At 40.9% G+C, this 26,680-nt stretch overlaps 1 protein-coding gene across 1 annotated transcript in view; it reads left to right on the plus strand.

Annotated features, from left to right (window-relative positions):
* LOC106877220 (nuclear pore complex protein Nup160) overlaps positions 1 to 26,124 on the plus strand; it is a 68,784-nt gene extending 42,660 nt beyond the window's left edge. Inside the window, exons 24-36 of the mRNA XM_089353018.1 lie at positions 9 to 104; positions 1,956 to 2,050; positions 2,733 to 2,829; positions 4,416 to 4,521; positions 6,541 to 6,710; positions 7,914 to 7,977; positions 8,615 to 8,728; positions 10,643 to 10,769; positions 14,588 to 14,704; positions 20,965 to 21,106; positions 22,793 to 22,930; positions 24,297 to 24,401; positions 25,784 to 26,124. Coding sequence (XP_089209144.1) covers positions 9 to 104; positions 1,956 to 2,050; positions 2,733 to 2,829; positions 4,416 to 4,521; positions 6,541 to 6,710; positions 7,914 to 7,977; positions 8,615 to 8,728; positions 10,643 to 10,769; positions 14,588 to 14,704; positions 20,965 to 21,106; positions 22,793 to 22,930; positions 24,297 to 24,401; positions 25,784 to 25,879 — 1,467 coding nt within the window. The 3' untranslated portion in view covers positions 25,880 to 26,124. The remainder of the gene's footprint in view (positions 1 to 8; positions 105 to 1,955; positions 2,051 to 2,732; positions 2,830 to 4,415; positions 4,522 to 6,540; positions 6,711 to 7,913; positions 7,978 to 8,614; positions 8,729 to 10,642; positions 10,770 to 14,587; positions 14,705 to 20,964; positions 21,107 to 22,792; positions 22,931 to 24,296; positions 24,402 to 25,783) is intronic.
* Positions 26,125 to 26,680: the final 556 nt, after the last annotated feature.

Raw genomic sequence — 26,680 nt, forward strand, 5'->3', positions numbered from 1 at the left:
TTGTGCAGGTTATTAACCAGTTTGAACATTTTCAACATCCACATATAGTAATTTCACTCGCAGAAGAAGCAATATGTATTGCTAGTGAATCTGATCCTAATATAGTAAGTGGTTTCTCTCTGTTTCTCCTGTTTACTGTTTGCAAGATTTGACATCATCTCATCATTTTGTAATGTTATTTGTTCTCTCACCACACACACACACATGAAACAAAGAAAGTGTGAGCTATATTATTGTGATGATAAAGAGAATGGGATTATAGAAGAATTGAATAAACAGTTGGAAGGGTTTTTTATCTTTTTTGGAAGATATATAAATGTTGTTTTGAAAAAGGTGAAGTCGACAGGAGTGGCTGTGTGGTAAGTAGCTTGCTTATCAACCACATGGTTCCGGGTTCAGTCCCATTGCGTGGCACTTTGGGCAAGTGTCTTCTACTAGCCTCGGGCCGACCAAAGCCTTGTGAGTGGATTTGGTAGATGGAAACTGAAAGAAGACCATTGTATATGCTGATGTGTTTACGTCCCCGTAACTTAGCGGTTTGGCAAAAGAGACCGATAGAATAAGTACTAGGCTTACAAAGAATAAGTCCTGGGGGTCGATTTTCTCGACTAAAGGCGGTGCTCCAGCATGGCTGCAGTCAAATAACTGAAACAAGTAAAAGAGTGATAAATGAAAACAGTGCAAGGGTGATCGGATGTCAATCCTTTCAAACAGCAGTCTTCAACCTTTTTGGTACCTTGGGCCTGGTTTCATGCAAGACAATTTTTCCACGGGCCAGAACATCACATGCATAACAAAACACAATAAGGCATATATTATCATCATCATCATCGTACTGGCATGGGTGGGATGGTTTCACAAGAGCCAGCCAGGCAGAGGCCTGCACCAGACTTCTGTGACTGTTTTGACAGAATTTTTACAGCTGGATGCCCTTCCAAACACGACCACTTTACAGTGTGGACTGGGTGCTTTTAAGTGGCATGCAATAATTTAATCATTACAGTGCCGGGTGACTCGTCCCATGTTGGTGGCATGTAAAAAGCACCATGCAAGCATGGTCAATACCAGTACCGTCTGACTGGCCCTCGTGCTGGTGGCATGTAAAAAGCACCCACTACACTCTCGAAGTGGTTGGCATTATGAAGGGCATCCAACTGTAGAAACTTTGCCAGATCGGATTGAAGCCTGGTGCAGCCTTCTGGCTTGCCATCCCTCAGTTAAACTGTCCAACCCATGCCGGCATGGAATGCAGACGTTAAAGTATTCGGCTTGCAATCAAAAGTCATGAGTTCGATTCCTGGCAGTTTGTTGTGTCTTTGAGCAAGACCTTCTATTTCACATTGTTGCTGTTCATATGGCTGGCAAGAATGAGTGGTACCTGTGATTCAAAGGTCCGGCCTTGTCACATTTTGTATCATGTTGAATCTCCCTAAGAACTACATTAAGGGCATGTGTGTCTGTGGAGTACTCAGCCACTTGCACATTAATTTCACAAGCAAGCTGTTCCATTGATCAAATCAATGGGAGCACTTGTTGTCGTAACTAATGGACTACCGAGACCGTTGGCATTATGTCGTGCTTGAGAAGACCCATCAAGCTGAGCAAAATCGCAGTCGTGGCAGATACTGGTGTCACACAAATGGCACCTGTACCAATGGCACATAAAAGCACCCATTACACTCTTGGAGTGGTTGGCGTTAGGAAGGGCATATCTGTTTTGGATCCTCTTCCTAACACCAACCATTGTACAGAGTGTACTGGGTGCTTTTTACGTTGTGCCAGTACAGATGCTTTTAACGTGGCACCAGCACAGGAACTTTTTACATGGCACCAGCATGTATTCAAATTTCTTATTCAATTTGATTATCATTAACTGTATCCCTAAATGTTTTTCAACTTAATGTACACTCTATCCAGACATGTTTACCTCACCTAAATTCTCCTTCTGTTTTCAGGCAACGTTGTATCTAAAAGTATTTAAGTATCATTTAGAATTAGGACATTATGAGAAAGCCTATAATGCTATGGTTACCAATCCAGATCCCTCCAGGTATTCATCAATGCTTTTTCATTTCAAATATGTTTTATTATATTTATCTGTTTCGCACTCGTTTTCTTTCAATACAGAATTTGTTGTGTAAAGTATTGTTTCTAGATAGCTGGTCTATTCATTTGCTTGTTATAATATAGCATTTTGTAAGGTACTGAGCAGGCAGAATCATTAGCATAAAGTACTTAACTGCATTTTCTCTCCAGCTTTATGTTTTGAGTTCAAATGCCACTGAGGTCGACTTTTCTGGGTTGATAAAATAAGAACCTGTTTAGCAGAGGTGGGGTGTAGTTAATTACCCTGTCCTTTGAAATTCCTGGTCTTGTACCGAAAATTGAAATAATGGTATCATAATATTTTGTGGGTAATGCAAGGCGGCAACCTGGCAGAAACGTTGGGACGCCGGGTGAAATGCTTAGCGGTATTTTCTGTCTTTACGTTCTGAGTTCAAATTCTGCCAAGGTCGACTTTGCCTTTCTTCTTTTTGATGTCGATAAATTAAGTACCAGTTGATCTAATCAACTGGCCCTGCTCTCCAAAAATGACTGAAACAAGTAAAAGAGTAATAAAAACAATGATTTGTCACTTCATAGCTGTAAATGTTGTTTTGAACGTGGTGGTGGTGGATGGACTATTAACATGTTATATTATAACTTTGCTGTTTTCATCTTTTTGTTTCCAGCTGTAAAGATTGTCTACGACAGTTACTGAATGTGTTGTGTGACCGCAAGCAGTTAAATATTTTGGTCAGATTTCCTTATAATAATCTCCAGGAAGAGGTAAAGTGTTTCTATGGATGTACTAGTTCACTTATCCAATCTATGAACAGAAATAATTAAATGTTAACAGAAATTCTCATTTCAGATTTTCACTGAATATTTAAATGACTTAATATTAACAAACTCTAAATGATTTTGTTTTTTATTTTATTTGTGCATACCATTTCGTGTATGTGTGTGTATTTTGAGCTGACCAATGCCTTGTGGAGAGTAAGAAGTATATACATACGCGACCTCATGGGGTTGTGTAGTGTGGATTTATGGGAGAAAAGACACACACACAAGAAATTCTGCAAATTTATACAGCGCTACGAAGTGCATTCCAGAAGCCTTGGAACTTTTTCAGGAGAGACTTTTATTAATTTCAAAAAGTACAAAACTCCAGTCTCCTTCAAAATAGGATCTTCTGACTTCAGTGCACTTGTTTTAGTGCCCCAGCTGCTTCATGAAGGCCCTATAGAAGTCCTCCAAACTGAAGGTGTTTCGGACCCTTGTCACAGCCACCTCTGTCTTCTGAATCTCTTCAAAATGATTACCCCTGGGGTTCTCCTTCAGCTTGGGAAACCATCAAAAATCACAGGGAGCAAGGTTTAGATTCTTGGGTGTGTGACGAACAGTTTTGATGCCCAATTCTATCAAGTGGTTGGTTACCAGGATGGAATTGTGACAAGCAGTGATTAGTAGGGTGTGTTCAAAGTGCTGTTGAGCTATATCCTTCAATCATCATCATCATCATCATTTAACATCCGTTGTCCATGTTGGCATGGGTTGAACAGTTTGGCATGCTGGAAGGCTGCGCCAGGCTCCAGTCTGATTTGGCATGATTTTCTACGGCTGGATGCCCTTCCTAATGCCAACCACTCCGAGAGTGCAATGGGTGCTTTTATGTTCCACCAGCACAGGTGCCATTTGTGTGACACTGGTATCTGCCACGACTGCAATTTTGCCTGGCTTGACCGTTGCCAGTACCGCCTGACTGGCCTTGTAGGGTTTTCGAGCGAGATCGTTGCCAGTGCCCCTGGACTGGCTCTTGTGCGGGTGACACATAAAAGACACCATTTTGAGCGTGGCCGTTTTTGTGCGGGTGACACGTAAAAGCACCCACTACACTCTCTGAGTGGTTGGCGTTAGGAAGGGCATCCAGCTGTAGAAACTCTGCCAAATTAGATTGGAGCCTGGTGTAGCCATCTGGCTGCACCAGTCCTCAGTCAAATCGTCCAACCCATGCTAGCATGGAAAGCGGACGTTAAACGATGAACGATGATGGGTCTCCTTCTTGGTCATTGCTTCTGTCAGGCCCAACACCCGAAAAGGAACTTGGCCACTTTGCCTCCATGATCTTCAAAATCTCAGAACTACAGGATAATGCAGGATTAATTCAAAACAATATGAATAAATAGGCATTATATTTGACAGGATAATCTGAATTCTAAGAAAGTAACGACAATGTCATGTTATGTCTCTGGAAGACACCCAACCCTTCCCCTAGTCTCTTCTGTTCTGCTATTTCATTGTAACCCACCACTTTATAGTTTCTTTTACCTATTCTGAAGATGTTCATGTTTTACAATCGTTTGTCCTTGCAGGTGGTGTCTATTCTAAAGAACCGAGCCCGATCTGTTGATTTGTCTTCACACAATTATTATGACCTGTTGTTCTCAATACATATTTCAAGAAATAGTTACCGAGCTGGTTTGTTTCATTATTATTATTATTATTAATATTAATTTTATTTAAGGCGGCGAGCTGGCCGAATTGTTAGCACACTGGACGAAATGCTTAATAGTACTTCGCCCGTCGCTCCATTCTGAGTTCAAATTCCTTCGAGGTCGACTTTGCCTTTCATCCTTTTAGGTTCGATAAATTAAGTACCAGTTGTGCACTGGGGTCAATTATATTGACTAGCCCCCTTCCTCCAAAATTTCAGGCTTTGTACCTACAGTAGAAAAGATTATTATTTTATTTTATTTATTTATTTTTTTCCTCCTTGATGTGTGGATGATTATGTCTGAAATGTATCATTAACCAAAACTGACAGTTCACTTATGATTGTGCTTGTATGTTTAAAATATTTTCTTTCTGCTTTACAAAAATGAAAGATAAAGGGGTAAAAAAAACACAATGTGTGCTGAATGAGTTATTGATAAGCAATGATTGTTTAAATGAAGCAAGATGATGATTGTCATGTAATTATAAAAAACAAAATTCACCATCGCATTGATGTGTGTATAATTTTGATGTGTTTGTTAATAAATGATTGTTGAAATTTTAATTGAAAATTTAACTGAGCTTGTTGGATGAAATGTTTTCCAGTATTTTTTTTCTGGCATCCTTCATTCTGAATTCAAGTCCTGCCAAGGTCAACTTGGCCTTTTGTCCTTCTGAGATCAGTAAAATACCAATCAAGGACAGTAGACTGGCAGAACCATTAGAGCAGTGTTTCTCAACCTTTTTACCCTTGTGTAACCCTTAAAATAAATTACATGTCTCAAGGAACCCCTGCACAAAAAAAAAAATTATATACCATAGCTTTCTCATATTCTTTTCATCGAAGTTTGCATGGTAAATATCATAGATATATATATAATTACAAATTTGGGAATTTACCAATAGAACCGTAACTCCTGTTTCAGGATAACCTTATTGTATGAAATACATAAAGAAAGTTATATCCAATAAAATGATAATAATAAAATACTATAACCATTTAAAAAACCTACTATGAGCATACAATAAGGTTATCCTGAAATAGGAGTTGTGGTTCTATTGGTAAAATCTCAAATTTGTAATAATATAAAAGATAGCTTTTGTAAGCACTTCCATGTTGGTGATGTTACTACAGATGGTGTTCAGATTTTTCTCATTGCTGAGTAGAGGAGGAGGAGTGCTTATGCAGAATTGGTTTAGTGATGGCAGGAGGTTGTACACAGTGTGGGTGATGATAGGAAGAGAGATGAATGAATCAGGAGTGCCTGAATGATGATGACTAGTTGATTTTTAACCCTTTTGTTACCGTATTTATTTTGAGATGCTCTGTGTTTCTTTCAATTAATTTTAAATATGTTGTTGGCACTCCGTCGCTTATGACGTCGAGGGTTCCAGTTGATCCAATCAACGGAACAGCCTGCTCGTGAAATTAATGTGCAAGTGGCTGAGCACTCCACAGACACGTGTACCCTTAACGTAGTTCTCGGGGATATTCAGTGTGACACAGTGTGACAAGGCTGACCCTTTGAATTACAGGTACAACAGAAACAGGAAGTAAGAGTGAGAGAAAGTTGTGGTGGAAGAGTACAGCAGGGTTCACCACCATCCCCTGCCGGAGTCTCGTGGAGCTTTAGGCGTTTTTGCTCAATAAACACTCACAACGCCCAGTCTGGGAATTGAAACCGCGATTCTATGACCACGAGTCTACTGCCCTAACCACTGGGCCATTGCGCCTCCACAATTTTAAATATAACAAAGAATTTAGTAAAATAACTTGGTTATCATTAAGCTGATGTTAGGAACATAAATTACAACTTAAGGTTTAATGGAAGATTTTAAATCAAAATTTTTGAAAACAGGACATTTGTACTACAGAGCCAGAGGTGGTTTCAGCAGGGTTGGTATTGAAAGGAGTTAAGGAGAAAATGTGGGCACTAAATTTCTTAAAGTATGATTCCTGCTACAAGTTGTTTATTATTTCATTTGTTTTCTAAACGTTTTCAGCTGGCAATGTGATGTACGAACAAGGTCTGCGGCTGGGGCAAGAACTGCCAGGGGTTCGTGGTCTTCAGCGCCAAGTTCAGTGTTATTTGGCTGCTATGCATGCCTTACGGTTGGCGAAGCCAGAATATGCTTGGGTGGTGAAGCCTATACCAAATTGTTTAACTCACCCAGTAAGTGGATTATGTGTAAATTTCCGACTATTCATTAATCTCACAAACTATTGTCAAAGCTATGTGTATGTAACCACATCAAATCTCACTACAAGATAAAGTACATACATACAAACAAATACATACATACATATACACACACACACACATATACATACATACATATGTACCAGGGACGTGCTGCCTAGGTAGGCAAGGTAAGCAGTGCTTACTTTGAATAAAATGAATCGATAGCAGTTAAATAATTGAAACAAGTAAAAGAGAGTAAAGAGTTACACTGATTACTATGCATAAAATACAAAATATGCTATTTTTTTGTAGACTAGGTAGGCATAATTCTCCCCTACCTTTCAATCTCAGTATTAAAGCTACGCATAGAACTGCTGTAGTACATATGCTTTGTACATTCCTATAACAACGTTTTCTTTACGTGCTATAAAGGCAGAAGTAAATCTGCCTTCAACTCAGTCGCGCGCCTGTGTTTCGCTTATTCTTTTGTGTGTTTTACTACATAAACGTCACCAACTGCCTACTCTGAGTATCTACTGACGGCACATGCCTGATATGTACATTGTCAAATCTTTCTTTTGAAATATACGGGCTGCAACTCTATTAACATTATCTACTATAGCCTTGGGCTGACCAAAGCCTTGTGAGTGGATTTGGTAGGTGGAGACTGAAAAAAGCCCATTATATATATATATATATATATATATATATATATATATATATACATACACATGTATGTGTTTGTCTCCCCAACATCACTTCACAACCGTCCCCGTAAATTGGCAAAAGAGACCAATAGAATAAATACTAGGCTTACAAAGAATAAGTCCTGGGGTCGATTTATTCGACTATAGGCAGTGCTCCAGCATGGCCACAGTCAAATGACTGAAACAAATAAAAGAAAACACCAAGAAAATTCTTCACAGCTACATTAAATATCTTAACATCTGTTCATTTTATTCATTTATATTTCAGTTTGAGTTTTGCCCTAATTCTCAACATACAATCAATTCAAACTGTAGCTTTAATTCCAATTCTATGCAGTTAGTAAGTAATTCATCTCATTATAAGCAACCAATTGCATTGGCTACTACTAGAGAAGTGTCTTAGTGAATTTTATGTGATATTGTTATTAATAGTTGGAATTAATGACATTAATTCTCTCTTGTTAACTAAAATGTTTGTCTTTTTCAGGCACCTGAAGAAGGAACTTCTCCAAAACATTACCTTGATGGTGAGGAAAAAATAGTGACGGATGGTAAGCTTTTTATAGATTCAGCTGCTATATCTAGCAGGTCAAAAAGTCATTAACTTGGACTGATGTTTAAGGCACTGACCAAAAACACATAAGACATGTAATGAGCAAAAGAGTTTTAAATTTTGCTTTGTTTTTATTATTATGAACCACATAGTTCTTGGTTCAGTCCCACTGCGTGGCACCTTGGGCAAGTGTCTTCTATTATAGTCTCGGGCCGACCAAAGCCTTGTGAGTGGATTTGGTAGACGGAAACTGGAAGAAGCCCGTTGTATATATGTATATATATATATATATATATATATATATATGTATGTGTGTGTGTGTGTGTGTGCGTATACGTTTGTGTATCTGTGTTTGTCCCCCCAACATCGCCTGACAACCAATGCTGGTGTGTTTATGTCCCTGTAAGTTAACGGTTCGGCAAAAGAGACCGATAGAATAAGTACTAGGCTTCCAAAGAATAAGTCTTGGGGTCGATTTGCTCGACTAAAGGTGGTGCTCCAGCATGGCCGCAGTCAAATGACTGCAGCAAGTAAAAGAGTAAATGATTTCATAAATTGTATGTTTTTAATTTTCAGTTTCAGATACTCTCTTGTTATTTCATGTCATTGATTTGCTGTTTCATTTTCTTTCTCAGCTCCAAAACGACAACTTCAGATAGTTACAATAGAGGACTTGGAGAAAGAATACCTTCTAGTGGATGCTCGGTTACGTTTAATTAAAAAAGATGCGGATCTAATGATAGCATCAGGTAAAGAATATTTTATTGGGTAAAACTTCTCGAGTGGGGTGTTTGTGTGAAACCTCTCATCACCACCACCATCATCATTTAATGTCCATCTTCTATGCTGGCATGGGCTGCACAATTTGACAGGAGCTGGCAAACCAGAGGACTGCACCAAGCTTCATTAGTTTGGCATGATTTTAATGGCTGGATGCACTTCCCAACGCCAATCACTTCACAGAGTGAATTGGGGGCTTTTCGCATGACATCAGCACCAGAACCAGCAAGGTCTATCCTGGTATGGTTTTTAAGGCTCAGCGTCGCCTTACTGGCACTTGTGCTGGTGGCACTTTAGAAAACATTCGAGCGAGGTCGTTGCCAGTGCCGCTGGACTGGCTTCTGTGCAGGTGTCACGTAAAAAACACCATTTTGAGCGTGGCCGTTGCCAGTACCGCCTGATGGCCCTCGTGTCAGTGCCATGTAAAAGCACCCACTACACTCTCAAAGTGGTTGGCGTTAGGAAGGGCATCCAGCCGTAGAAACTCTGCCAGATCAGATTGGAGCCTGATGCAGCCTTCTGGATTGCCAGTTCTCAGTCAAATCGTCCAACCCATGCTAGCATGGAAAACGGACGTTAAACGACAACGATGATGATGATGATGATGCCTCACTGCACTGATTAAATTTTTGCTGGTGATTGTAACACACTGATCATATACAAATCAGTTCTCACAACCTCTTTTTATGGGCCAGCAAAGATAAGATGTGTGTACTATGCCATATGAAATGTGGAGAACTCCAGAACGTATCCCACTATTGAAAATGAGTTCACTTGGTGCCTGTGTTTCAGGTGCATGTACACAGAATCGAGTACGTTCAGTTCTTGTGTTGTAAGGGTTGATTTTTGCTTGCATTTCTGTTATTGTTATTGTTTTGCTCTGTGGAAGCGCGATGGCCCAGTGGTTAGGGCAGCGGATTCGCGGTTTCGATTCCCAGACAGGGCGTTGCGAGTGTTTAGTGAGCGAAAACACCTAAAGCTTCACAAGGCTCCGGCAGGGGATGGTGGCGAACCCTGCTGTACTCTTCCACCACAACTTTCTCTCACTCTTACTTCCTGTTTCTGTTGTGCCTGTAATTCAAAGGGTCAGCCTTGTCACGCTGAATATCCCCGAGAACTACATTAAGGGTGCACGTGTCTGTGGAGTGCTCAGCCACTTGCATGTTAATTTAATGAGCAGGTTGTTCCGTTGATCGGATCAACTGGAACCCTCGACGTCGTAAACGACGGAGTGCCAACAGCAACAACAACAAGAATTGTTTTGCTGTGAGTTAGCTCTATTTTAGATCCTTGATCTTGCAAGTTGCAAGGCAATGTTTAGTTGTCCTGGTACCAGAAAAATGCATCCAGTATAGTTTGTGATTTTTTGGCATTAGGAAGAGCATCCAGCCATTGAAACAATACTAAAATAGACATTAGAGCCTGACACAGTTCTTTGATTTGTCTGACCTATTGAACTGTCCAAGCCAAACCAACGTGGAACCTTCCCACTTCAACATATTATTAGTGTCACAGTGAACAGACACATAAGCTAATTATTATATGTATAGTAATCAAACAGTTGTAGAGAATGTACTAGAAGTGTCATATTGGTAAAATGTTGGGAGCAGGCGAATCATTCTAATATTTCATTAATGTAACCAATGGGATTGATCAGCAGAATAAAAGGACAAGATAATCATGGCTGGAATGCTTTTGATTATAGATCTGTTCAACCAGTCCTGACTTGGACTTAACAACATAAGGGATTGACCTTATAAAAATCCTTTTGTACTATTTTTGTAAGTAATTTTGAATGACATCTTATATTATGGTATTGTGCAAAGTTATTATATTAAGCAATGTATGAGTTTTCTTTTTACCTTTTTTTTACTCTTTTGCAGGCCCTGCCATACAACCTGATGAAATGATTGGTATATTAGTCAGTGTTGGACTTTTTGACAGAGCTATCATTATTTGCAAAGCATACGATCTACCCTTAAATCCAGTGTTTGAAAATTTGGCTTTACGGTAAACCATGTTTTATTTGTCTGGATTTATGAATATATTGTTTTGGGATGCTGTGATTTTTGTTCTATAAGTGACTCCGTGTCCTTTGGGAGCGGTTTTGTTCATTTCATACTTTTATATACTCTTTTACTTGTTTCAATCATTTGACTGTGGCCATGCTGGAGCACTGCCTTTAGTCAAGCAAATCGACCCCAGGACTTATTCTTTGTAAGCCTAGTACTTATTCTATCGGTCTCTTTTGCCGAACTGCTAAGTTACAGGGACGTAAACACACCAGCATCGGTTGTCAAGCGATGTTGGAGGACAAACACACACACAAACATACACACACACACACACACACACACACACACACATATATATATATACATATATACGACGGGCTTCTTTCAGTTCCGTCTACCAAATCCACTCACAAGGTTTTGGTCAGCCCGAGGCTATAGTGGAAGACACTTGCCCAAGGTGCCACGCAGTGGGAGTGAACCCGAGACCATGTGGTTCGTAAGCAAGCTACTTACCACACATTACTCATAAATTCACCAGATGGCCTGGAGAATGTAGTAGTAACAAGAAAGATTGAAGGGAAAAAGAAGCAGTGGAAGGAGAAGGATGATATGGATGTCAAGTTTGACAAACATGTTGGAAGAAAGAAGCTTTAAACATCAGGAAATGAAACTATTACAGAAAACAAAGAACAGAAATTTGTGGCAGGACATGATTGCCTGTATGCGACATTCTGGACATGGCACCTAAAGAAGAAGAATATTATTATTATGTTTATTATATATATATTTATATATATATATATATATTTATATATATATATATATATATCTGGCAGTGTTGGCTATAGCCTAGTCACCCGTATTACGAACCAGGTGATACACGAAGGAGTCATACCCAATGACTGGTGTAGCAGCATCATAGTCAACTGCTACAAAGGTAAAGGTGACGCGTTAGATACAAATAATTACAGAGGCATCAAGCTGTTAGATCAGGTTATGAAAGTTACAGAGAGTGTCATAGCCCAACTAATTAGGGAGGGAATCAATTTAGATGAGATGCAGTTTGGGTTCGTGCCAGGTAAAAGCACTACTGATGCCTTATTTCTAGTGAGACAGTTGCAGGAGAAATACCTAGCTAAGGATAAACCTCTGTACCTGGCTTTCGTTGACATGGAGAAAGCCTTTGACAGGGTCCCCCGATCCCTTATCTGGTGGTCAATGAGGAAACTTGGGATAGAAGAATGGTTAGTGAGAGCTGTGCGAGCCATGTACAGAGATGCTGCCAGTAAGGTGAGGGTTGGAAATGAGTACAGCAATGAATTCCGGGTAGAGGTAGGGGTCCACCAAGGTTCCGTCCTCAGCCCCCTCTTATTTACCATAGTCCTCCAGGCAATCACAGAGGAGTTCAAGACAGGCTGCCCCTGGGAGCTCCTCTATGCTGATGACCTTGCCCTAATTGCGGAGTCACTATCAGAACTAGAGGAGAAGTTTAAGGTGTGGAAGCAAGGTCTAGAATTGAAGGGCCTTAGAGTCAACCTAGCTAAAACCAAAATCCTAATAAGTAGGAAGGTAGATAAAACACAAACCCCTTCAGGTAGATGGCCCTGCTCAGTATGTAGAAAAGGAGTAGGTAGTAACTCTATAAGATGTACCCGGTGCAAGCTATGGACACATAAGAGGTGCAGCAACATCAAAGGCAGGTTAACTAGCAAGTTAGTTTTTGTTTGTGGCAGATGTTCAGGTGCAATAAAGACTGCAAACAAACAGGAAACAACTTCTATCTCATTCCAGGGTGAAAAACTAGAGGTAGTCGATAGCTTCCGCTATCTGGGCGACCAAGTTAGTAGTGGGGGTGGGTGCGCTGAAAGTGTAGCTGCTAGAATAAGAATAGCCTGGGCAAAGTTTAGAGAGCTCTTACCCCTGCTGGCGACAAAGGGACTCTCACTCAGAGTAAAAGGCAGACTGTATGACGCATGCGTACGAACAACCATGCTACATGGGCTGTAACTGCTGAGGACATACGTAAGCTCGCAAAGAATGAAGCCAGTATGCTCCGTTGGATGTGTAATGTCAATGTGAATACCCGTCAGAGTGTAAGTATCTTGAGAGAAAAGCTGAACATTAGAAGCATCAGTTGTGGCGTGCAAGAGAGACGATTGCGCTGGTATGGACATGTGGTGAGAATGGAGGAGGATAGCTGCGTGAAAAAGTGCCACACCCTAACAGTTGAGGGAACCCGTGGAAGAGGTAGGCCCAGGAAGACCTGGGCTGAGGTGGTGAGGCAAGACCTTCGTACATTGGGCCTCACCGAGGCGATGACTACTGACCGAGACCTTTGGAAATGTGCTGTGCGTGAGAAGACCCGGCAAGCCAAGTAAGATCGTTGCCAGTGCCCCTGGACTGGTTCTTGTGTGGGTGGCACATGAGATGCACCATTTTGAGCGTGGCCGTTGCCAGTACCACCTGACTGGCTCCCGTAGGATTTTCGAGTGAGATCGTTGCCAGTGCCCCTGGACTGGCTTGTGCGGGTGGCACATAAAAGTCACCATTTCGAGCGTGGCCGTTTTCGTGCGGGTGACACGTAAAAGCACCCACTACACTCTCTGAGTGGTTGGCGTTAGGAAGGGCATCCAGCTGTAGAAACTCTGCCAAATTAGACTGGAGCCTGGTGTTGCCATCCGGTTTCACCAGTCCTCAGTCAAATCGTCCAACCCATGCTAGCATGGAAAGCGGACGTTAAACGATGATGATGATGATGATATATATGCTTTGTTATATTTTATTTCAATCATCTTTTCTTTGGGTTCAAATTCTTTCAAATTTATTCTTGTTCTTAATCATACGTTTTGTGTGTGTGTGTGAGAGAGAGAGAGAAAGAAAGATTATCATCATTTATTGCCCATGTTCCAATCTGGTATGAGTTGGACAGTTTGACCGGATCTGATGAATCCAAGGGATGCATCGTGCTCTAGTGTCTAAACCACATGATATATTTACTTTCTTTCTGTGTGTGTGTGTGTGTGTGTGTGTATATATATATCATCATCATCATCATCATTTAACATCCGCTTTCCATGCTAGCATGGGTTGGACAATTTGACTGAGGACTGGCGAACCAGATGGCTACACCAGGCTCCATTATGATCTGGCAGAGTTTCTACAGCTGGATGCCCTTCCTAACGTCAACCACTCCATGAGTGTAGTGGGTGCTTTTATGTGCCACCGGCACGAGGGCCAGTCAGGCAGTACTGGCAACAGCCACGCTCATGTGGTGTTTTTTACATACTACCTGCACAGGAGCCAGTCCAGCGGCACTGGCAACGACCTTGCTCAAATGTTTATTTGTATATATGTATATATACATACACACCCACTCTTCCTCCATCGTTAACTCACCCCCATAAAATCGCATTCCCACCTGATCCCTAACCTCTTGCCATTTTTCCTTCCAATAACTTTTTCTTATTCACCTTCCAATTTTATTTTCTCTTCTGTAATATTCTCCTGATGAAGGACTTGTATCCAAAACATCAAAACTCTTTTCCATTTTAAATGTTAAACTAGTACAGCTCTTGTTTAAACTTGTATCTCCTGTATTGTCTTCTTCATGTTCATTGCTACCATAATACACACACACACACACACACACACACACACACACACACACACACACACACTACATACATGCATACAATTGAGTTATTTTTCGAAATATTTTTTTGTTATACTATGTATTACCCACAATTGAAAGTAAAATAAGGAAAAGCAGATGTACAATGAATTATATATATTTTTGTTTTCCATTCCTTACAGATGTGTGACTTTGTCCCTGTGTGAATCTGACAGTGGAGATGAAAGCATAACAGAAAATGCATGGCAATGGCTGAAAGAAAATGAGATATCTCTGGGTTTAATTACGAAAGTGTGTAGGTAAGTGTTAATTCCAGGACTTTCATAGACTCCTGTTATTTATTTCGTTGTTGAATTTACAACCATATGACAAAAGTTAGTTGTATGGTTATTTAGACCATATATCATCATCATCATCATCGTCGTTTAACGTCTGCTTTCCATGCTAGCATGGGTTGGACGATTTGACTGAGGACTGGTGAAACCGGATGGCAACACCAGGCTCCAATCTAATTTGGCAGAGTTTCTACAGCTGGATGCCCTTCCTAACGCCAACCACTCAGAGTGTAGTGGGTGCTTTTACGTGTCACCCGCACGAAAACGGCCACGCTCGAAATGGTGTCGTTTATGTGCCACCCGCACAAGAGCCAGTCCAGGGGCACTGGCAATGATCTCGCTCGAAAACCCTACAAGGCCAGTCAGGCGGTACTGGCAACGGTCACGCTCAGGGTGGTACATCTTATGTGCCACCCGCACAAGAGCCAGTCCAGGGGCCCTGGCAACGATCTCACTTGGCTTGCCGGGTCTTCTCACGCACAGCACATTTCCAAAGGTCTCGGTCAGTAGTCATCGCCTCGGTGAGGCCCAATGTTCGAGGGTCTTGCCTCACCACCTCAGCCCAGGTCTTCCTGGGCCTACTTCTTCCACGGGTTCCCTCAACTGTTAGGGAGTGGCACTTTTCCATGCAGCTATCCTCATTCATTCTCACCACATGTCCAAACCAGCGCAATCGTCTCTCTTGCACACCACAACTGATGCTTCTTATGTTCAACTTTTCTCTCAAGATACTTACACTCTGATGGGTATGCACATTTACATTACACATCCAGCGGAGCATACTGGCTTCATTCCTTGCGAGCTTACGCATGTCCTCAGCAGTCACAGCCCATGTTTCACTGCCATGTAGCATGGCTGTTCGTACACATGCGTCATACAGTCTGCCTTTTACTCTGAGTGAGAGTCCCTTTGTCGCCAGCAGAGGTAAGAGCTCTCTAAACTTGGCCCAGGCTATTCTTATTCTAGCAGTTACACTTTCAGCGCACCCACCCCCACTACCAACTTGGTCACCCAGATAGCGGAAGCTATCGACTACCTCTAGTTTTTCTCCCTGGAATGAGATAGAAGTTGTTTCCTGTTTGTTTACAGTGTTTATTGCACCTGCACATCTGCCACATACAAAGACTAACTTTGTAGTTAATCTGCCTTTGATATTGCTGCACCTCTTATGTGTCCATAGCTTGCACCGGGTACATCTTATAGAGTTACTACCTACTCCTTTACTGCATACTGAGCAGGGCCATCTACCTGAAGGGGTTTGTGTTTTATCTACCTTCCTACTTATTAGGATTTTGGTTTTTGCTAGGTTGACTCTAAGGCCCTTCGATTCTAGTCCTTGCTTCCACACCTTAAACTTCTCCTCTAGTTCTGATAGTGACTGCGCAATTAGTGCAAGGTCATCAGCATAGAGGAGCTCCCAGGGGCAACCTGTCTTGAATTCCTCTGTGATCGCTTGGAGGACTATGATAAATAGGAGGGGACTGAGGACGGAACCTTGGTGGACCCCTACCTCTACCCGGAATTCATTACTGTACTCATTTCCAACCCTCACCTTACTGACAGCATCTCTGTACATGGCTCGCACAGCTCTTACTAACTATTCTTCTATCTCAAGTTTCCTCATTGACCACCAGATAAGGGATCGGGGGACCCTGTCAAAGGCTTTCTCCATGTCAACGAAGGCCAGGTACAGAGGTTTATCCTTTGCTAGATATTTCTCCTGCAGCTGTCTCACTAGAAATATGGCATCAGTGGTGCTTTTACCTGGCACAAACCCAAACTGCATCTCATCTAAATTGATTCGCTCCCTAATTAGTTGGGCTATGACCCTCTCTGTAACTTTCATAACCTGATCTAACAGCTTGATGCCTCTGTAATTATTAGTGTCTAAAGCGTCACCTTTACCTTTGTAGCAGTTTACTATGGTGCTGCTACACCAGTCATTGGGTATGACTCCTTCGTGTATCACCTGGTTCGTAATACGGGTGACTAAGCTGTAGCCAACACTGCCAGATATTTTGAGCATCTCTGCATTGATTCCTGATGGGCCGGGGGCTTTCCCTGTCTTCATACTCTTGCTTTATCTACCCTGGTACTGTCAACTCGGATAGCTGGTCCCTCTGTTGGGTCGACATACGGCAGGCTCTCTTTCTCCCATTCATTCTCTTTATTAAGCAATCTATTGTAGTGGCATCTCCAGACCTCATTTAGTGCAAGCGTACCATCATCCATGCGCACACATTTCTCTCCTACAACATCACTATTCTCTCTCCTACACTGTCTTGCAACACAAAATACCTCGAGTCTTTGGTCCTCACGGCGCAGAACATTGGCAAATCTTTTCTTATCTGCTTCCCCTCTGGCTAAATAAACCTGTCGCCTAGCTTCCCTTCTGGCAGATTGGTACAATTCCCTGCTGCCACCGTTCTTCCAGTCCTTCCAAGCCTGTTTCTTTTGTCTAATAGCCCCGTCTACATCCTTGTTCCACCACCACGTTACTCTGGGTCGAGAGGGGACTTTACACCAGCCAAAGATCTGGTCTGTGGCTCTCAACAGGTTGTCCCGCAGAAATCTCCAATTGTCTTCCACGTTGTATGATGCTATATCCCCTTCTATTTCGTCAAATGCTTCAAGTAACTTGTCTCTAAGTCTCTGTCCATTTGCAGGGTCTTTAAGTTTCCATACCCTTCTCCTCCAAGCCGGTCTACTTCTGGGCACCCATATTGCCTTGATCTCGAAGTCGCTAACTACTAATCTGTGTTGGGGTGTACATTCTTCGCCAGGGAAGGTTTTAGCATTTATAAGCCTCCCTCTTTCTCTAGTTCTGGCGAGGATGTAGTCGATTTGGCTAGAGTGTCTGCCGGATTGGTAGGTGACTAGGTGACAGGCAGGTTTCCTGAAGTTGGTATTGCAAACCATAAGATCGGTTGCATCACAGAACTCCAGCAGTCTGGTTCCCTCCTCGTTGCGGGAACCGAAGCCATAGCCTCCATGTATGCCATGGAAGCCTCCAGCACGACGTCCGACATGACCATTGAAGTCACCAGCCACAAAGAGAAGGTCTCTGTCTCTTGTCGACGAGGTAGTTTGCAAGAGGGTGTCATAGAATTGGTCTTTCAGCCCAACCGGGAGCCCCAGTTGAGGTGCATAGGCTGAGATGACAGTAGCTAGCCTATGATGAAGCACTAGTCTAATCTTAAGTACTCTGTCACATACTCTAACTACCTCGATTACCTTATCAACCCATTTCTCTGCTAGAAGTATTCCTACGTCCCCGACTCCGTCAGTGTTCCCTGCCCAGAAAAACTTGTACCTGTGTTCTTTGCCTGTGAGGAACCTCGCAGAACCTCCTCTCCATCTTACTTCTTGGATGCAGCACAGATCTACGCGTCGCCGTTCAAGCATCTCAACAATCTCACCAGACCTACCTTTCAGCATGCTGACGTTGAGAGTGCCAATCCTGACAGTGTGGGAGGAGTGGGTGTCAGGGGAGTGGGCCCGTGTGACCCTGGGATGGGGGTAAGCAGTGTCGTGAACCTGAAAAGAAAGCTTGCATTTTGGCAGAGTTCATAAACAAAAACAATACCTACAATCTTCATATACTACCCAATCTTTATGCGCTATAAGATCGATAAGAGGGGGGGTATAAGGTCACAGGCAGTGTTCGCGGAAGATGATCTAAAAAGACTTCCGGTGCTGGTGGAGGGGGTGGGAGGGCGGGCGTACTGCGGGCTAATGGAGCTTCGTCAATCCAAGTTAGGGGTTGTGAATCCAACCCACTAAGGGATAAGTACACTGTCTGCAAGTTGATGAGTACCACATATTCCCCTCCATTTTCTTATTGCTATATATATATATATATATACAGAGAGAGAGAGAGAGAGTATGTGTGTTTTTGAAGTGGGATACAGATAGTGTATATTAAGAAGAAAGAGGCAGTCAGAATTTGGGGTAATTCTTTATTAGTGTTTTCATTCATTCAGTTGAACTCTTCAACAAATGAAAACGTTAATAAAGAATTATCCAAAATTCTAACAGCCTCCTTCTTTTTATATATATAGTGTACTGTTCCATAATGGTAAGAATATTTGATAAACACAAAAATATATATATATTAAAATGAAGTAGTTTTGGTGAAAAGTGATAAACTATAGATTTTTCCATAGAATTCAGAGACAGCACTGTAAGTTACAATGTTTTATATATGAATATGTTGATGTAAATAATGTGATTAAAGATAGAAAAATACGTAAGTGGGGTATATGCATATTTCAGGAGTTATTGCCCTTCTTTCAGTACCACATATATCCCATCAGCTATCTACCAACACATTTCTTATGCGCTGGTATGGTCATGTGACGAGAATGGATGAAGATAGCTGTGTGAGAAAGTGCTACACCCTAGCGGTTGAGGGAACCTGTGGAAGTGGTAGACCCAGGAAGACCTGGGATGAGGTGGTGAAGCACGACCTTCGAACATTAGGCCTCACTGAGGCAATGATTAGTGACCCAGACCTTTGGAAATATGCTGTGCTTGAGAAGACCCGGCAAGCCAAGTGACTCCATAACCCGTGGCCTATGCCAGGGGTGTAACCAGCCCACTTATGCATACCTTTCCTTCAATGGACACTAAACTCTGCTTGCGAAGACCTTTTGAGTCAAGTGAAATCGAAATCAAATTTGATGACTGGCATCCATGCTAGTGGAGTGCTAAGAGCACCATCCGAGCGTTTTTCAACCGGGTTCAATAGAACCCTAGGGTTCTGCAAAAGGTTCCTAGGGGTTCCGTGAGAAAGAGTGATATAAGCTAGTATTTTGTATGCTGTGTATGTCATCACTTATTTCCTTTCATTCAGTTTCAATTTAAATTCTCTCACATTTTGTACTGTATCCCTGTAATATTTCCTCATCCATCACATTTGTAGCAATTAATAAAGAAACTGTTATTATCATTATTATTATTATTTAAGGCAGTGATTCTCAACCTTTTCACCTTTGGGCCCACTTTTTATAATCAAAATGTCTCGGGGGACCCATTGACCTGTAAGCCATTTATCCAACCCTCTTCCAAAATATAAATCCCATAAAGTAGTAATTGAACCAGCATTGCCAAAATTGTTAGGTTCATAACAAATTTGTTATGTTTTTGACAAAATTTATGTGTTGCTATGCTGTTTGTTATGTTTGTAACATTTTGAGATAAACATTTGTTATGTTTTGGAAAAATCTTTTGGTAATGCTGGTCAAGACTACAAATTGAATACTAAAAGCAACTTGTTTCCAATCCAGAGAATTCCCAAGGCTCTCTCAAAATTTTCTCAGGCACCCTCAAAATTTTCCCAGGCCCACTAATGGACCTTAAGGACCAACACTGAAAAACCACTGATTTAAGGTGACAAATGGGAAGAGTTGTTAGCATGCAGGACAAAATGCTTGGCAGCATTTGTTCCAGCTTTTTGTTCTGGGTTCAAATTCCACTGATATCATCTTTCCAGGGTCAATAAAATAAGGGCCAGTTGAACACGGTGGGGGTGGGGTGTAATCGATTAGCTCCCTCACTACAAATGTCAGGCCATATGCCTATAGTAGAAAGGATTATTATTAAGGTTGTGAGCTGGTGGAATCATTCGAGTATCAGTATTTGCTCTGGCTCCTTATTATCTTTACTAAGTTCAAATTTAACCAAGGTGAACTTTGCCATTTGTCCTTCCAGGGTTGATAAAACAAAAAAAAGTGTCAGTCAAGTTCTGGGGCCAACTCTTCCTTCCACCAAATGTCATGTTTTGTGCCTGGGTTAAAAACAGTTATCATTATTTAGGTGGCGAGCTGGCAGAATCGTTAGCATGCTGGGCAAAATGCTTAGCGGTATTTCGTCTGCTGTGACGTTCTGAGTTCAAATTCTGCCGAGGTCGACTTTGCCTTTCATCCTTTCGGGGTCGATAAATTAAGTACTAGTTACGCACTGGGGTCGATGTAATCGACTTAATCCCTTTGTCTGTCCTTGTTTGTCCCCTCTATGTTTAGCCCCTTGTGGGCAATAAATAGGTATTTCGTCTGCTGTTATGCTCTGAGTTCTAATTCCGCCGAGGTCGACTTTGCCTTTCATCCTTTCGGTGTCAATTAAATAAGTACCAGTTACACACTGGGGTTGATGTAATCGACGTATTATTATTATTATTATTATTATCATCATCATCATCATCATTATCATTGTTTTTTTAATAGTGTGTCTGACCAAGCTTGGCTGTTATTAAAAACTTACTTGAGTAAATATGAAGAACCAAATGCCCGTTATCATCGCTGTACTGCAATAAAACTGCTTTCTCATAACTTCCAACTGCCCACCTGGTTTGTAAATCCATACAAGGTATGAGTGCTCTTAATTGTTTTACATTTTTATTGTTCACCTCTCATCCTCTCAATAAATACCTCCTTCATCTTTTATTTTTTAACAGTCCCTGCATTCAGCATGACAAAATGGTAAAATTGTTAGACAGCTGAACAAAATGCCTGGTGTTATTTTCATTTTTTTAATTTTTTTAAATTTTTTTATTCTGATTTCAAATCTTACCTTACTATTTTACTTGTTTCAGTCATTTTGAGTGTGGCCATGCTGGAGCACCACCTTTTAGTCAAGCAAATCAACCTCAGGACTTATTCTTTGTAAGCCTAGTACTTATTCTATCAGTCTCTTTTGCCAAACCACTAAGTTACAGGGGCGTAAACACACCAGCATCGGTTGTCAAGTGATGTTAGGGAGACACACAAGCACGCACGCACACACACACACACACACACACACACATATATATATATATATATACGACAGGCTTCTTTCAGTTTTCGTCTACCAAATCCACTCACAAGGCTTTGGTTGGCCCGAGGCTATAGTGGAAGACACTTGCCCAAGGTGCCATGCAGTGGGACTGAACCTGGAACCTTGATCAAATTTATTTTACATCTTTTTGGGGCTAATAGAATACCAGTCTCGGGCAGTAAAGTGGCTGAATCTTTCAACTCTCAGGGTGCTTTGAGGTATTTCTTTTGGCTTATTCATGCTCCTTGCATTAAATATTGACCCTAACTTACATATTTCTAATATCATTTGCTCATTATGTATGAACAGTTTTCATCGCTGTCATCATTTTACTTTCATTTTTCTTTGCCATGGTTGATTGGTTGGGTCATCATGGACTGCATCAGCTTGAACACATAATGACAGAGAAAACTAGCAGGCTTTGTTGTTGTGTATTTCTTAGTCCCATTTTATTGTGTCACCAACACTAGAGATAGTCTTATGTGAGGAAGACTAAAGAGTCTCTCCTCTACCTTGTATCAGTTCTTATTTGCATTTATTGCTCTCCTAGACAGGTAGCTTTCAGTTCAGCTTTTAGATTCCACATATCACTCATATGTTACATTTTGGGCTTGGTTTCTGCAATTGGATCTCTTTCCTATCATCAGCTTTACAGTGTGTACATTTTATTGTGCCATTTGAGATGTTGTTCCACGTGATTAAGGCTGAAGAGTTCACTCTAGTACATTGGCATGTCAGACAAAATGCTTAGCAACACATTTCTTTTGGCTCTTTACATTCTAATTCAGATTCCAATGATGCTGACTTTGTTTCTAATCTTTTTGAGTTGATAAAATAAGTCCCAGACAAGTACTGGAGTTGGACGATTTGACTGAGGACTGGTGGGTGAACCAGATGGCTACACCAGGCTCCAATCTGATTTGGCAGAGTTTCTACAGCTGGATGCCCTTCCTAACGCCAACCACTCCGAGAGTGTAGTGGGTGCTTTTACGTGCCACTGGCACGAAGGCCAGTCAGGCGGTACTGGCAACGGCCACGCTCAAAATGGTGTATTTTACGTACCACCTGCACAGGAGCCAGTCCAGCAGCACTGGCAACGATCTCGCTCGAATGTCTTTACACATGCCACTGGCACAAGTGCCAGGAAGGCGCCCTCACGATTTCGATCAAAACCTCTACACTTAATCCCAAATTGTGGTAAGATGCTAATTTCATTTTTGTTGTATTTCTTTGCAGACCCTAGATGTTGCAGAATTAATACGTTTATATATTGGCTTTGACAAATTAGAAGAAGCTGTTGCTGTTACTCTAGAGTACTTGGATGCTGTGTTGGGAACATTACAGGGCCAAGACAATCACCTGTACAGACTTAAAGTAAGTTGTTTGTTCTTTATATTTGATAGGTGCTGGCGTTGTGCAGAACACTGCTTGTATGATGGTGAATCTCATTTACGACTGTCATTTGATGTCAAGGCTAGGAGATAGTAACACACACCATGCTGCTTTCAGTTTCCTATTTCTTTATTGCCCCCAGGGGGCTAAACATAGAGGGGACAAACAAGGACAGACAAAGGGATTAAGTCGATTACATCGACCCCAGTGCATAACTGGTACTTAATTTACCGACCCCGAAAGAGATGAAAGCAAAGTCAACCTCAGCGGAATTTGAACTCAGAACGTAACAGCAGACGAAATACCACTAAGCATTTCGCCCGGCATGCTAACGATTCTGCTGCTTTCAGTTTCTGTCTACCAAATCCACTTGCAAGGCTTTGGTTGGCCCAAGGCTATAATAGAAGACACTTGTCCAAGGTGTTGTGCAGTGGGACTAAACACAGAACCATGTAGTTGGGAAACAAACTTCTTACCTCACAGCCATGCAAATAAGATTTAAAAAAAAAAAAACTTTATTTGAATCCCTATTTCTCTTGGTTCTGATATTGTGAAAATGTGTTGTGATTTAACTGGCAACGGAAACTGTTCTGATTTCTTTTGTTAACCAAATGCTTAGATAGGCTTTCGGGTTCAATCCCACAGGACAACACCTTGACCTTAACTCTAGTGCTCGAGGCCAAGAAAAATTTTGTGAGTAAAATTAGTTGGCAGAAATTGAGAAAAGAAACCCATAATGTGTATATATTTGTGTGCATGAGAGAGAGAGAGAGAGAGACTCCTTGCCTTGGCATCAGACACTAATTGTAAAACAAATGTCTCCATCATAGAAATGGTGTTATTTGGTTCTAATCTTCCATGAAAAAGCAAAATGCCTGGATTTAAGGAAGTTATCGTCTTTCTTGGAAACTGGTGAAGGCTGGCAACAAGAAAAACACCTAGCTGTAGAAAATCCACTTCAACCAAATTTTATGGACAGCAGACATTTAAAGAGTAGCAGAATCTCGTGTGAATGAACTACCTGTCCAAGGTGCTGTGTTGTGGGACTGAACCCAGAACCGTGTAGTTGGGAAGCAAACTTCTTACCGCACAGCTATTCTGACACTTAATTATATAAAAATTACTGTATTTTAACATGTATAAGGAACCCCCCTAATTTTGGGGGCTTAAAATTTAGAAGAAAAAAAACTTTTGTAAGGGATTATAATACTATCCATACATAAGAAACTCCCTTTTTTTAAACCTAATTTTTGACAAAAAAGGGTCCCTTATACGTGTTTAAAATACAGTACAATTAAAATCATCAACTCTGAAACTCATTTGTCTGCTTAATTTACTTTCTCCACAGGGATACATAATAAACAAACCGTTTTCTTTATGGATACCATTAACAAGTATTGACCAAATCATTCTGACACTCCAAGAAGAAAATCACAACAGCCGATACAAAGAGGTGGGATTTTATTTGTCATCCTTGTGGTTCTTTGATTATCTTTGATTTTTTTTTTTCTTAATGAAAATGCATTGAATTATTTTGTTAATTCTGTTTACCTCTTTATTTCTATGTGCATACACACACATGCACATGCGTCTGCCTTGGAATGGTGATAAAACCCTTACAATTTGAGTTTGCGCTTCAGGTTCAATTCTCTGCTTGGGTCATTCTACTTCACTTAATTCTTCATTTCTTCAAATTGCAGCTGTGGTATTACCAGACAGTGTGGTGGACTCTGCGAGGATAACTTTTTCCTTGGCATATAACAACCTATTAAAAAATTATGAGCCATTAGGCGCAGGTGTGGCTGTGTGGTAAAAAGCTTGCTTCCCAACCACATGGTCTGGGGTTCAGTTCCTGCTGCGTGGCACCTTGGGCAAGTATCTTCTACTATAGCCTCAGGCCAACCAAATCCTTCTCAGTGGATTTGGTAGACAGAAACTGAAAGAACCCTGTCGTATGTATATGTGTGTTTGCCCCCCCCCCCCCACCACCACCATCGCTTGACAATCAATGTTGGTGTATTTACGTCCCCGTAACCTAGTGGTTTGGCAAAAGAGACCGATAGAATAAGTACCAGGCTTACATAGAATAAGTCCAGAGGTCGATTTCTTTGACTAAAAGGCAGTGCTCCAGCTTGGCCACAGTCAAAACGAGTGAAACAAGAAAAAGAATAAGAGAATTTATTTTTGATTCACACACACATGTGAAGACAGGCTTCCCATTGGCAGTCAGTTGGTAGAGTTGTCAGAGCAATAGACAGAAGTACTTTGCAGTATTTTCACACTTTGCATTTCTGAGTTCAAGTCCTGGTGATGTCAACTTCACTTTTTCCTCCTCCTACTCTCTCTCTCTCTCTACTTCTTCCTCTTGTTACTTCTCTTTCTCTCTCTCACATACACCCCATTGTCTTAACTATTCATCTTTCTGTTCTACACTTCTCTCATTCCACCTCACTGTTTTTACCGTTTTTCTTTCTTTCATTTTAATCTCTACCTCTCTCTGGTATTCTATATATATATATATATATATATATATATATAATATTAATATAAACAGCAGGTTGCAACATTTCACCAACAAGGAGAATTACAAATGTCACTAAATGTGATTAAGGTGTCAGGAAACACATTGCTAGAAATATGAGCTAAAATGCTCTAACCCTGTAGTTAATGCACACACACCCACACGTTTTCTCCGGACTGATATAAAGCTAAACAACAGATTCTCTCATGCATAAACACACACACAGACATGTATGTTCAGGTACATTCTCTCATACACACATTATCAACTCTCCGCTTGAATGCCATCCTAACCCAATGCTTCTCTCGTTTCAGTTGCACGACATGTTACTGACCAGTGTGAACACATACAAGCGTAAAGTGATGGAACTGACCCAATTTGTCAACAGCCAGTGTACAGTCCAGAGTTGAGCCAGTGACCACCAAACTCGGGTCATCTCACTTGCTAATCAGATCATTTTATATTGTACAAAATTTAAAAGCAAAACAAAAGAACAATATCTAGAGTCACAGGAAGAGCTTTATTGCAGTTTCCAAAGTCTACATCTTCAACATAACATGTACATAAAAACCCTCACTGGAAAACAGCATCATCATCATTCTTTGTTGTTTTTATTTTTTTATTTTTTTTTTGTTAATTAAAAAGATACCAAATATGTTTTCCTTTTTTTTTTTTCTTTTTTTTTTCTTACTTCATAGTGAAAATTTTACATGGTTACCCTTCCTAATGCCAACCACTTTACTCCCATCAAACCGTCCAACTTATGCCAGTATGGAAAACAGGCATTAAATGATGATGATGATGATGATGATGATGATGTGTAATTCAGATTTTCATTTGAATTCTCTTTCTACTGCCATAATGTGCTGTGAAGTGATATGAAACTGCTTTGATTAGTTCAAACAAAGTGCAGCAAATAGTGTTTATGTATTTTGCTTGGGAACATAACTAGATTTTCTAAGTGGGTAATTAGTGCAGGCAGAAATATTAGAGCATTGAGTAAAATAGTTTCCAGGATTTGTTTAGAGTTGTTTACATTTCCGAGTTCAAATCCAGTTAAGGTCAACTTTGCCTTTTATCTCCTCAGGGTCAATAAAATTGAGTACCTGTCAAATATCAGTGTTAGTTTAATTGACTAACTTCCTTCTCTTCTTCATTGCTGGATTCAGGCCTAAATTATTAAAAATTAATTGGTTATAGGTGTGACATAT

The sequence above is a fragment of the Octopus bimaculoides genome, chromosome 5 (genome assembly GCF_046866305.1).
Source record: "Octopus bimaculoides isolate indiv1 chromosome 5, ASM4686630v1, whole genome shotgun sequence".
Lineage (NCBI taxonomy): Eukaryota > Metazoa > Mollusca > Cephalopoda > Octopoda > Octopodidae > Octopus > Octopus bimaculoides.